This window comes from Protomyctophum parallelum (genome assembly GCF_964188405.1).
Source record: "Protomyctophum parallelum genome assembly, chromosome: 14".
NCBI lineage: Eukaryota > Metazoa > Chordata > Actinopteri > Myctophiformes > Myctophidae > Protomyctophum > Protomyctophum parallelum.
The window spans coordinates 42,611,328-42,625,463 of record NC_139709.1 but is presented as its reverse complement, the minus strand read 5'-3'; the positions used below and the strand labels follow the sequence as shown (position 1 = coordinate 42,625,463).

At 41.2% G+C, this 14,136-nt stretch overlaps 1 protein-coding gene across 3 annotated transcripts in view; it reads right to left on the bottom strand.

Annotated features, from left to right (window-relative positions):
- The window catches only part of st6galnac3 (ST6 (alpha-N-acetyl-neuraminyl-2,3-beta-galactosyl-1,3)-N-acetylgalactosaminide alpha-2,6-sialyltransferase 3), a 47,771-nt gene extending 34,232 nt beyond the window's left edge, over positions 1-13,539 (bottom strand). For 2 of the 3 annotated variants that reach the window (XM_083781236.1, XM_083781238.1), the window contains exon 1: positions 13,280-13,434. In XM_083781236.1, coding sequence (XP_083637362.1) covers positions 13,280-13,378 — 99 coding nt within the window. In that variant the 5' untranslated portion in view covers positions 13,379-13,434. The other variant, XM_083781237.1, reaches the window with a different exon arrangement.
- Positions 13,540-14,136: the final 597 nt, after the last annotated feature.

The following is a 14,136-nucleotide window of genomic DNA, read 5'->3' as shown; positions in this document are numbered from 1 at the left end:
ATAATTAGGAAGGCAAATAAAATCATTGCAGACAACTCCCATCCTGCACATCACCTCTTCAATCTCCTCCCATCAGGCAGGAGATATAGAAGTATCCAGAGCTCAACATGTCGCTTCAGGGATAGCACTTACCCTGTAGCCATTAGACATCTGAACTCATAGTATACACATATAGCACTTTAAAAAAACTGAATGTAATTTCCTATGCTGCTGGTTTTTGTTTCTGTATTGTACTGTCCTTCTTGTTTGTGTATCTATGGTTGTCTGTATATGTTGAGTATGAACCAAGACAAATTCCTATCAACTTGTTGACATGGCAAAAAAATTATTGAATCTTGAATTGAATTGAATCTTGAAGAGGTGGGTTTTCAGACAACTTAAAACAGGCTGGCTGCCAGTATGCATTTTCTGCACCTCATTTGGCCAAATGGAAACGTTCGAGTGAAGGCAATGAATGACATCACCTTTCTATGGGAGAAGTGAGATGTACCTCCCTCCCCCTTTGGCCCCCTGAAAGGTGGATTTTCAGGCCTGTTTTGGGGGAAGCCAGTGATCCACATTTTTTAAGGGATGGGGTCAGGGCATTCCACACTTTGTTGCAGTGCTGTAGAACAGTGGTTTTCAACCAGTGGTCCGGGGACCACCGGTGGTCCTTGAAGGGATTCCAGGTGGTCCCCAGCTACGTGATGGAGAGTTCTTAACCACATGGACCCTTATAGATCTTTAACTCTTGAGAGCGTGAAATGAAACCAAATGGACCCATACAGGTCCATTTGGTGTCATTTCACGCTCTCAAGAGTTAAATTATTGTTTAAAATCTGCATTTAGTTCATTTCCAAGAAATACACAATGAGTGAATGTAGAAGAACTGTTATTCTGAGCAACGTTTGCCTTCTTATCCAATCTTATCCAACGACAACAACATTTTCTAAGTTTTGGGTCTGAGAGACTACATGTCATCAAATGGTGGTCCTTGGCTCAAATGCTGAATAAATAATGGGCCTCGGTATGAAAATGGTTGAAAACCACTGTAGAAGGAGAACACCATGTTTGTTCTTTAGGTGGGTGGTACCAGATCGTTGTTGTCGCTCCCTCTAGTATCGTGGCTTTGGGTGTGAGCATTTTAATATTGAACCTATAGATTGTGTTCGGGTTTGGATCAATGGAACTAACGTAGTATACTTAACCCATTTAGGCCTGACCTCGAAATTAAAAAGAAATCTTCTAAATCCTCCAGTTTTCTGAAATAAATATTTTCACGTTTTTTCAAAAATAGCAGACCTACAAGCTTGTAGCGTGCCACTCGGTGGCGCGCTATGAGCTTGTAGATCTGCTATTTTTCAATAGCTAAATTATAACGTAATCGACACGGCCTTTACTGCATGTCTTCCCCCATCTCTCTCCCGTTTCCTGTCAGCCTACTGTCTGTCCCTTCAAAAAAAAACAATAAAAGGCGTAAGCCGCAAAAGGATATCTTTAAAAATATATATAACGTATAATGTTTAAAACACCAAAAGGGGTTCCCACCAAAAATGGGTTAAAGTCCTCATGATCAGTATCACTATGAACCCTGTCACCCCCCCCTATCAATGGTCACATTTGAAAAGGAAATACATTTATCAGGTCAAAGAAACAACAACAACCCACTAATCTGCCCTGGTGGCATAATGATATTGCATCACAATGAGTCTTAGTTCAGATTTCAGACCAGTTTGTGTGTGATCATTCTGATGGAGTTGGGGGGGGGGGGGGGTAATCAGAGTGAGAGCCCAGTCAAAATCATTGACGGTATGCTGAACAATCCTAGCCTGGAATCAAGGCTAGAAAAATGCGTGCGTGTGTGCGTGTGAGTGAATCTGCAAATGGATACTGTATGGTACATATACATGGGGTGAGTGGGTTTAAAAGCTGTCAAACACCATTTCACTAATGCATATCTGACATCAAATGTAACATAATCCCCATGAGTAAAGGATTAAACATTTTATATGAATTTGCGTCTGGCAACCTTCTGGGACGAGGGGAAAAAAAGATTTGCCACACAAAGGTTGGCCGTTATGAGAATTCCACAAAGCACTATAGTCTACCTTTCAGAAGGAAAGCACAGCGAAACACTAGGACTCACTGGAAGTCGTCCTGGATGCCAGCAACCCATTGTGTCGTGCTGACACAATGCTGTCACTCTTCCCCCCCCCCCCCCCCTCCAAGAAAAAGCAACAGCACTTAGAACAATTGCTTCCCCCTGGTGTGGGCTCCCAATCTCATTTGATGATGTTATTTCTCAGGGTTGATCATGTTAATGTGACCTACAAATGCTGCCCTTCTAGTCCTATAGTTCCCCCCATAAGATCTGGGTCGGCTTGTTTATGGAGATAACTCCAATGTATGAAACCATCTGCTACCGATGACTGATGATGTGAAGTGAAACTACCAGCCTTTCGTCTCGTAGCACCGTAAAATAGTAGCTGCAATTATTGCATAAATAAAATAAATCTAGTTTGACATCCCCACCGGCCACCGATGATGCCATGGGCAGGTAAATCGGCAAGCTATCCACAGCATGCCTCTGAGACACAGAGTGAGCAAACCATAATAGTATTATGTAGATAAGATTGGGAAAAAAGATGAAGTGTCCCTTTAAGCCTTCAAAACATGGAATGCATTTTATTATACAAAAATGTTGTCAAGGGATTTATTTAGCACAAACATCAAGTTTGCCATTTAGCCAAGGGACCTGAGGCTTTACAAACAAGACTTTTAAAGACCTTTTAAACAAACGCCCTGTTCCCTCATATATCCTATTGTCAAAGGCAACACTAAGTGCCAATATCAAGGTCAATACTCTAGGTAAGAGAAAGCCGAATCACACAATTTATAATGTGTTGGCAAGCATTAGATTTGTAGTTCTAAGTTTAGGGTCATAAATAAGACAACGGAGACCTTTAAAATGTGTTGTTTCTTTCTACTTTAGCAACTATTGCCAAGAGCTACAATGGCTTACAAATTCTTCCACTAAGGTAATGAAGTAATACTTGATACACCTGAAATCATTTTCTGTCCCCATGATCTATAGTGTTACGGCCGGGTACCAACAACAAGCTTGATACTCGCTTTCTCTAATCACCTAGAACCTGAAGTGCACTCTGCTCTGCCATTGAAGATGACTACCGCTGACATTTAGCCTATACTTTTGCCAAAAGCCGATTTAACATAACCTGATCTTGGTGGACTTTTAAGAGCTGCTGGCTGTTACAGTCACAGCAGGGCAGAGGAGCGAGCAAGCCAAGGACAAGGCTATGCTGGTGAATAGCCATGTGCCCTCTGCCCCTCTCTCAAGGAGGCCAGAGGAATTATGCTGGACACAAGTCAGGGCAGTGGCCTACAGTACAGCATGAATACCAAATCTGTGTAAGTGACCATAACTTCAAATGCTGCAAGGAAGTCCAAATGTAATGCACAACACAGATGCCCTATAAGTGCTCTATATTATAACCTGCTATAATTATGGTAGATTGTACCCTTTTTATACAGTAGGTGTAAAACTGAGCATTAAATGCCAATACCAACCTTCTCATTCACTATCTACATTTCTGTATATCTCTCTCTCTTTCTCTCCCTGCATTTGAAGAGCAAAACCAGTACAGGGAACCTGGCTGTTGGGAAAAGCATCGACAAGAGAAAATCTATTTAAATTTGCTAGATGAGTGACATTTAGCAATTTCCCATGAAAAAAGTATAAAACATATCTGAACAAATATGAGTCTTTGGCCAAATGGCAGTGTGTAAAAACTGGGTACCGTTTGCTATACAGAGAAAGCAACATTTAAAATTTTCTCTCCAACTCCTGGTGGCAGCCACCCTGTGTTGGCCTTGGCACTGGATGGAACCATTATGAATAGGTGACAGGGGTGTTCTGCTAACGGGGGTCATAAAAGTAAATACATTTTGTTGAAATCGGACCCCCACACACACACACACACACACAATTGCTTCATTTCACTCCCACCTCCACTTGTATACAGACAGCTTCTGCTCAGATATTCCAGATTCCAGTGGACTAAGTTGTTGAAAGATGTGTCCAGCAAAGATTTGTCTCAAGTCTACCGGAGTCAGAAAACACAATGCACCCTGAACGTTCAGGTGCATGATATACAAACACACTGTAATAACTCAACTGCCAATGTTATTTTCATCTTCACTGTACTGTAACATTTGAGGGTTTTCATTTAGTCACTTGTGTTCCTTCTTTCAGTCAAGAGAATAGCAAAGAAAAAGAGTACAAAACAGCTCTGCTAATACCAATCTGACTTCTAAAGGTCTCCCGAGTATCAGGCAAAAGCCACTTTCTAAAAGTCTGCCAGGAGGAGGTTGGGCATTCAGTGCCAAGCAAAAGAAAATATCTATTCCACAAGAAAGGGAGGATGTGGCAGGTTCAACCTTAGCTTCCTTAGGCTTGGGTCAACTAACACCTTAATGGTGAGGAAAAGCATGCTTTTAAAGGTCATGTGTTGCTTCCTGTTGACTGACTGTTGCCATAAGCTCTATTTACACAGTGATTTATTAGACATTCTTTTTTAATTTGCCGACTGTGCTTATGGGATAAGATCATACAACATTTAATGGCTGAAATATGAGCTCTGGTGTTCTGAACCTACAGTATATGAAAGGTTTGTTGGCATGCATGTAATGTTTGGAAAGTGGCACACAAGAAACCCGCCCTTTGAGTGGTGATTGGTTGACAGGACAAGCTCTTCAAATCCAGACTGCATCTTTAAAGGTTTTATGACATTCATTTTCATTTCTTTTTCTTTTTCTTTTTCTTTTTTCTTTTAGGTTTTATGACCTCAATTACACCCAAAAAACCTGAACTTTGAACATTCAGTGGATTTTCTGTGGTCTGAAGTTTTCTTTGGGGTTTGGAAGCCTTTTGAGCTACAATGAAAACAGGCAACACAGTGAAAACAGTGACATCTGCTGGCAAATCCCATTGACATATATGGGATTTGCAGGGTCTTACATCACTTACTGCCGGCAAATCAGAGCACCTGTTTGAGCCAGAAAACCCCAGATCACAGAAAATCTACTGAATGTTAAAAGTTCATGTTTTTTGGGTGCAATTGAGATTAGAAAACCTAAAAAAAATAAGAACAATTCCAAAATCTTTTTTTTTATGTCACAATCCCTTTAAGACACAAAGAAAAGCTTTTATTTATATAGAAAAGGTAACAAATAAGCAGACAAAAGACACTCTTCAAAGAATGTCCCTTTCCCCTTGTCGTCAATCTCGTCATCATCCTCCACTCACACTATAGCAAATAAACCTTACCGCTCTGGAACAACCAACAACTAGCACAACCAAATTATTCACTAATGGCAGTGCTTTTAGTTATTTATTAATGCTCTTGTATACTGTATAGTTAAACTTTATGTTAGAGTTTTCAGTGTTTCACAGTAAATATAATTTCCCAGCGGTGATGAAAGTTAATCTTCTTGTCATCTGTTTCTAATACAGAGCATTCTAAAACATAAATGTACTACAGCTGTCGCACACTGTAAACACTCCAACCAAGTGGCTCACAGGTCACAGATATACTGCCAATAATAGTGTCTGAAGTCTGATTTATACTCAAGTTGCGCACCACTTGCATGCCAGAGTGAGATTGTAGATCCGCTATTTTCGGCACGCGACACTAGTAGCAAGGAACTACGTATAAATCTGGCTTGACTTGTCTGCACATTCAGACGCAATCCAGCACTGCTGCGGTGTACTGAAACTAAAGTAGCAAGGTAGGCTCACTTGGCGGCGCACGTGCATGTGTGTGTGTGTGTGTGTGTGTGTGTGTGTGTGTGTGTGTGTGTGTGTGTGTGTGTGTGACTGTGAATGCAGGAGCCCAGAGCACTTTAGGCCTCCCATTAGAATCCCATTGGGATAATAACAGGAACAATGTAATTATTTATTAGCTGTCTCGGTCGAGCCCTCGGCTGTGACCAGACCTGGCTCCTTGTTGCCACGATGCTGACTTTATAGGACAACTTGACAGGTAAAAGGAGAGAGAGAAACCTTTAAGAGAGGAACTGAGAGCTGAACCGAGAAAAAGAGCTAGTGGAATGACACTGGTTCTGGTCCCCATGAGAAAATGTGTCATAAATGTCTTACAGTTAAGTCAACAATTATAACAATTTACATTATACTAAGAAGAATTGTGTGTTATACCTACATATAATACAAATTAATCATTGCTTGTCAAGATGTTAAATTGAGCTACAACTGCCAGTCTGTAAGGAACAGCCATGGATCTGCATGGGCTTGCACCACTGGACCACACTAATGTAATTACAGGAATGTTCTGCATGCTCAGAGGCTCACTCCCAGGGTGGAGTACAGGACAATACAAGGCTTGCTGCACAAAATCAGACATTACTCAAGGCTGAAGCCCTGCCAAATCTAGCCACCTCACTGCTTGCAAGAGATGTTGACAGACAGTAATACACAGGATTACAATGGTAGGGCTGAGGATCTCAGAAAGTAGACAAAAACATGTCTTCATACTTACACACTTATGCATGCATGGCCTCGGATCCCATAACTACCCTGCTATAATACTAGGTAAGAATCAATTATCTGAGCAGCTTGTGCCACATATCTGCATATTTCATTCCTGGGGTTGCACACTTATGCTAAAGAGATCCTTGGATCTCTTTAGCATAAGTGTGCAAGCCAGCACCATATTAGAAAGATGGATATTCTCTTATTTACCAAGACCTGGCCCCTTTTGGCAGGGATGTGCTGGGCCCATAATTCAGCCCGGGAAGTGGAGGTGCGGAGGCCCTCTAGGCGAAACGAAACACAGACGAATCAAGGGTGTGTGAGCGCATTTTAGGTAACTTTAGGTCCTACAGTGACCTAAAATCATTGTCCGCGGATGTCATGTTTATACCTGCCACAGAAGACAGTGCTGTTTTTCACAAAAGGGATTTTTTTAGTAGCTCAGGACACAAAGTCCAGAAATTCTAGATTTATCAAACCAAGTGATGAGACAACCATGGGAAAATCACTAACTATCACACTCCATTTTAAGGTGAAAACAAGTATGATTGGTTCAAATATTGGTTATATTTAACTTTTTGCACAGTTCACACTCGGATACTGTACTGCAAGTAACATTGTACTACATTCTAATACAATAACAAAAAGAAAGCAATATAATACAAATGCTGCACCGTTCTCCTCCTCCAAGTCAACCACCTCCTCACTGTCACCACCATCATGACTGGGGTCGACCAGTACAACTCTGTCTTTGTCTTTTTGAGCTGCTGCTGCTGCTGATAATAATAATGATAAAATGTATTTATTATAAACCAGTACTTAAATCACACACACACACACACACACACACACACACACACACACACACACACACACACACACACACACACACACACACACACACACACACACACACACACACACACACACACACACACACACACACACACACACACACACACACACACACACCCCTTCTACTTGGACTTGGTTTTGATATTAGGAATACATACAGCTAATTTATTCACATATCAAATATGAATAAACTGAATACACATCCCTGATCCATTATGTGTAATGTGATCTACTGTAATAACAAAGTCAAGTCATAGCGAAACGAAACACAGACGAATCAAGGGTGTGTGAGCGCATTTCAGGTAACTTTAGGTCCTACAGTGACCTAAAATCATTATCCATGGATGTCATGTTTATACCTGCAACAGAAGACAGTGCTGCATTGTTTTACACAAAAGGGTTTTTTTTTTGTAGCTCAGGAAACAAATTCCAGAAATTCTAGCTTGATCAAACCAAGTGATGAGACAACCATGGGAAAAGGCCATTGTGAGGTCAGCAGCGCGCTGTCTCTCTGCATGTTGCGCGACACGTGACGTCACACGGCTGACACCACAGTACTATGAAGCCTAAACACGTGCATCTAACATACTCTATTAATTAACTAATTAACTATAGCCTACAGCCTACAGCTGTGGGTAGATACCATAGAGTCTATGGTATCTACCCACAGCTGTAGGCTGTAGGCTATAGTTAATTAGTCGGCCGGCCGTGTGGAGTGTGTACTGTGTACTGTGTGTCAGTGTGTGTGACACTGACAGGCTGCAGCCAGCCAGGATGACTATTTTCTTTTTCGGGAGTTTTTTTTTTTCGGGAGCCGTTCGGGAGTTGTCCCGAATTTCCCAATGGCCAGCAGCACGTCTCTGTCTTTTGGTTTTCCCGGCAGTGGGCCTTTGGTTCAGGTCAGACCATGCCAAGTGTACAATCAAGCTGACCGGGCCAAGAATGACCGTAACCAGGAATGATGCAACAATCAAATGAATGTTTCTGACTATGACAGTTAGCTCTCAACACTGAAAGCTTATCAAATTTGCATTGCTTTTATATATTGGGAATAAAGAATTCCCCTGGGGATAAAAGGTAGCAAGGACACTGATTAAAATAATTAATTAAAACAAAAATATATTGAAGTTTGTCAATTTGAAAATAAGGGATGTTTGTATGGGATGCAAAGTACTTTGCACAAGTTAAATAATGACCCCTGCATGGCATCAGATCACAAGACTGCAAAGCCTCTATATAAAATAATGAAGTTATTTCCCCTGCTTCAGGGTAACACAGACTTACACTAGATGCAAAAGTTTTTTTGTTCTTTTCATTTTCTTAAATTGTATAATGGCCAATTACTCCATGTATACTCTGGTCCCTCCCGATCTCTACCAAACTCCACTGTTGTCCTGGAGGGCAGCAGAGCAGACTACCATATTATGCCTCCTCTGATACACATGGTGTTGCTAGCTGCTCCTTTTCACCTGATGGCATTAAGCGGGCTCATCTCTCCCAGATGCTGAACCGGCACCTAGCTGCACCGACCGGTAGGAGTCACTAGTGCAGTCACTGCAGTGACAAAGACATACAGTAATCCCCTGCTGCTTGTCCAGGAACACTGCCAATTGTAGCCTACTTGTTGGAGTGCTTCAAACTTTGATGCTGGTACAAAAAGGCTGTGGTCTCAAGAAACACACACCATTAACACAGACATCAAACCAAAGCCACAATGTCATGCAGTCACATCAACCATTCATCTCTTGTATAGCCAAATATTTAAGGGGAGACATTTCCCCTTCAGCAACAGCACCACTAGTAGTAGAAACAGTGTTCTGGCAGGACCATTTTCCACAATAAGGCAACACTCCAGCAACATGGAGTTATCAGAGCTAAGTGATATTGTCTGATCACTGAGGATCTGCCATCTTGGCTTTGTCTTGGTAAAACAGGTTGTGCTCATCTGCCGCCTTGCACTCAGTGACAGTCCTTATATTATCTAATATTGGCTTCCCATTTCTCACTGGAGAGTCACAGTAACAGGTCAGCCTTAATCCTATAACATGGTGGCCTTCTAATCCGTGTGCAGAACTGGTCGCTCCAGTACTGCTGAGCGCATCAGCACTGCCAATGGATCAAACAGGTCCAGTTAACACTGTGGGCTATTATCCTTACCTTCCTAAGCCCACAAAAATAAACATGGCTATTAATGTAAGCAGTGGAGAGGGCCAACTGTGATACAGGAATGAAAGCATCAAAACAGTATGCTTTGGTATTAAAGTTTTACAATTCAATCAAGAGTAATTTCAGTTCAGTCAAACCATAAGGATGCCATTACTACTAAAATACTATAGCCTATATATCTTGCAATATATATATATATTTGAAAAAATAAACCTAGCCTACTCCAGCCTACATTAAACAATTTAGAATCTTGCAAATCCAAAATAGCGCTGGATTATAGTCACCAGTAAGACGCCTAAGGGCGAGACATCAGCCATGGAGCATGTCTTGAGTGTACAGGGTTTGATGAGGTCAGAACAGATCAATATATGGAATGTCAGAACAGGTCAGCTCCATATATGGAGATCTAAGGTTGGTAGCAGGGTCATTCTCTTGAGTGTACACGGTTTGTTGAGGGCCGGGCCTTAATTATTGGGCCTGTGGAGAACTCTAGTTTTCGCTGGCTGCCGGGCGCAGCTGCACTAATAACTTTGGGGCAGGCCCGTCTAGAGTTTGAATGGACAGGTATCAGTCAAATAGGGAGACATCGAAGAGGAAGGATGGATTGGGAAGGATCAACATATGGAATACAGAACAGGTTATGACATATATCCATATATGGAGATCTAAGGGTTGTAGAGTTGCTGGCCAATATTGATGACAACTACAGGGCAGCGCTCTGTGGATTCCTCTATATAGTCTACTTGCCAGCCTCGACAAACATAAAAACTTTAGGCTACTAAAAATGTCCTGAAATGTTCAAAAATATGCATTTAAAAAAGTCTGGAAAATAGCAAAAAGAGCCAATCTCCAAACGCACAAGATGTCACGATGGCGATGCATATGTTGTGAACTTGTAGATCGGCTGTGTTCGCTACAATTAAGTACAGGGTGTAAAGTTGTTTACGTATTAAATGACAAATGTTTGATCATTTGTCAACCTTGAGAACCTTTATTTGATAGTGGAGGGAGACAGGAATCATGGAGTGACATGCAGCAAATGGTCTGACCAGCATGGAGTCAAACTGGGGACTCGCTGTCAGGCAGAGGCCACATACTCCCTGTAACCACTATGCTATCGAGTTGCCCTCAGTCTCGAAGGAATTTAAAAAAAATTACAATGAGGGTGAAGAATATACGTATATACCTACAGTATGTAAAATATATGATATACAGTTATAGGCTTTTTGTATTAAGAAAGTATCTATCTGGGAAACTAAGCAATTAAATGGGACTAATGTTTCATTGCAGACAATACGATTCCATTAAACTCTAAACTCTAAACACAAGAAGTGAGCCAGATTAAATGGAGAAAAGAACACAAAGGGGAATTTGAGTGCCAGTTTAGTAGCACTTTGAATGTAAAAAGCTGCCTTTAGACCCATTCAGCATGTCACCTGTGCCCTGTGCTTTCTCTCAAAACTGTGGCAGGGCGTTTATTTTACCAGCCTGCCTTCCGTTGTAACACACAGGGGAGTCAGAGACGTGCCATTCAGCCCTGAGAGAATTGAGAACACCCACAACATTTACTTCTGTACAGACAAACAAACGCACACAAGAGTGTGTGTTTGTGTCTAATGAGCACAAATACACGTGCATGCATATAGTATAATCCCTCAGGGCATACAAGAGAAACTTTGAAATATAGCCTTGTTATGCCATATGCACAGCAAACTCCTGAGTGCCAGCTATTTTAACTCATAATGGGCAGAGTGCAGCTATAAGTTAATACCAGCGCCGCCATTCCCAGATTAAACATGATGGAAAACCCATTCTGAATAGCAATGATGGATGGAAACGGAGGCCTTTCCAAGCTCAAACACAGCTCTTCACGGATGAACTCACACCAATTAAAACACAGGCGAACAAAGAGAGGACCTCTGCATGTCAGATCTCTCTCTCTCTCTGGATTTTTCTCACTAATTAAATTACAAAAAAAAGACAGAGAGACAGACAGACAGACAGACAGACAGACAAAAACTGGCAATGGGCTGCGATTTATATTAGAGACACAGTTAGCGCACAGTATCCTTTAAGTTGTCACATTAACTGAAGCCTTTGTATTTTACTTACTTTAATTTAATTTCATGGAAAGCCCACTTTAGTTGACAATATAATTCTGATGAAAATACTTAGAAAATAATTATAATTTCATTACATCCAAGTCATAGCCTACTAGCAGCCTTAACAGAGCTGCAATGTCATGAGACATTATACTATTTATAACTGCAATTTGTGGGTAGCAAAAAGTTATTCACTTGGACATCTCTTGTGTAGGTGTCCCATAGGGCTGTCCCCATAGATTAAACTCAAATAGATGGATAATGACAGGAATATCAAGTTGTCCTTTTAAAAGAGTATAGACAATAGACATCATCTGCAAAATCAGCTTGTGTACGTGTTCCCCTTCAAATTATTCAAATTGAAATTCCACTTCATTGAAGAAAACCATGTAAAAACTTTCCCAAGCCATAGCTAAACTCTAAACTAAAGTTTTTTTTAATTAATCGGTTAATAATGGGTATTTACATGGGACTGTGCAACTGTAAAAAAAAATAAACCAAATGGACCCTTGCGGGTGTCCATTTGGTTTCATTTTACACTCTCAAGAGTTCAATTATTTTTAAACATCTGCATAACTTATTTTTCAAGAAGTCTACACAATTAGAGAATGTAGAAGAATTGTTATTTTGATCGTTTGCCTGATACCTTTCCTATGGTAACAGTGCCACATCAATAAACCATGCCTGATAACTTCCTATGGTACCAGTGCCACATCAATAAACCATGACATTGTGGGCAAAACCTTATCCAACGATAATCAAAATATTCTTTAGTTTGGGTCTGAGAGGCTATTTTTCATCAAATGGTGGGCCTTGACATGAAAAAGGTTGAAAACCACTGGTTTAAGTGGTTAATAAATGAAATACAGACTCTTTCTAGTCAACTGAGCCATTATACATACATTGTAGAACCAAGAGGCCCCAGGGCAGATTTGGGGTGACATGTATGCCATGATGCCAATAGATTTGGCAGCCCCAAGGACATGGCTTAGGCCGATCATCACATTCTTTGCAATTCTATGAGCAAGAGGGACACATAACAAGTTGTGAAAGTAAAGTAGCCTACCAGCTAGGTGGTTGTAAATAATACTGTAACATCATGTAGCCTATACACTTCTGCCTAATGGTCTGGAAAGTGTTAGTTTGCGCATGTAGCCTATCTGCCTACCAGAAACTTTGGTGATTTTGCCCTCCTTAACACTTTCTATTTTATTGAGAGAAACTTAAACCCTGTCATGAAATGACTTAACTGAATATTGACAGTGGGCTTTGTGTGTGGCTTGCCGCAGCGGCTTACTGAGAAACATGAGTGCAGACATGGTTAGAATGCAAATATAACACATTGTTACTTATAAACACCCAAGGCCTGATTCTCCGTTTATATACAGTAGATGCTTACAATAGCGAATTTCGAAATGGTTTGCCAGACAGCTGTATAAGCAAAAAGGCACGTTGCTGGAAAAACATCTATATGGGTGATTAATAGGCTATAGTATCACAGAGCCATCAGCGTAATGTCACATCTGGTCAAATGCATACTAACGTGGGGAGATGAACCACGTCTGCTCCTTATTGTGCACAGTAATGTATGTGAGAAACAACCACTTACCTTCCACATCCAGGCCATTCTAAATTCTATGCAGACAATGGTGGACCGCTTGTTTTCGCGAGCCGAAATAAACACCATAATCTGTGTTTGGGAGTGCATGTATTTATGCACGCAGCGCAGATGCTGTGTGGCTACGAGCGGAGATCATCTCCATAAATATTGTAGCGTACCGTTATTCGTGTTCTCTTTGCGTTCTCCATGGAGCTGCTTGGACTGACGCTCACACCGCCACTGGCCGGCGGGCACGCAGCGCCGCCTCCTCCTGCGTCATGTGACCACGTCTGACTCTCTTCTCATTCCTCGACTCTTTTGCTGAACAGTAAAACTATATATTCCATAGTACGACGGTGTCGCTGAGGAGGACGTTCCTGCACAGTCGACAGGAGAAAGCAGTGTCAGATTATGAATGATAGATTCATATTTTGTTTTAGTTACACATGTGTCTTGAACTGAAAATCTACAGATCCAAAAGCTTCCTACAGCAGGAAGCATAATGTCAGCTTGTAGCCTAGAGCAGCAATTTTTGGAGTGAGATACTGGTGCTTTAGATCATTGCTTCCCAACCTTTTCATACCTCAGAACATTTTGGCTCTCCAAGTAGCCGTACCACCATATTGTTAAAATACAGGAGCGTATACCTGCCCTTTTTGTTGCATTCCTAAGCCAATAATGCTGCTGCTCTGACAAAACTCTGTCTAATCACTAATCAGCACAACTGATGATATTTCTAAATGTGATTAATCCGTTCTCAAATCTTCTATTCACGGCTAGGTGTGCTGTCATGCTCATTTCAGCACGGCTGGAGAGCCTATTTCAACAAATTGCTTTGGTCAGAAGACCTACCTGTATAGTAATAT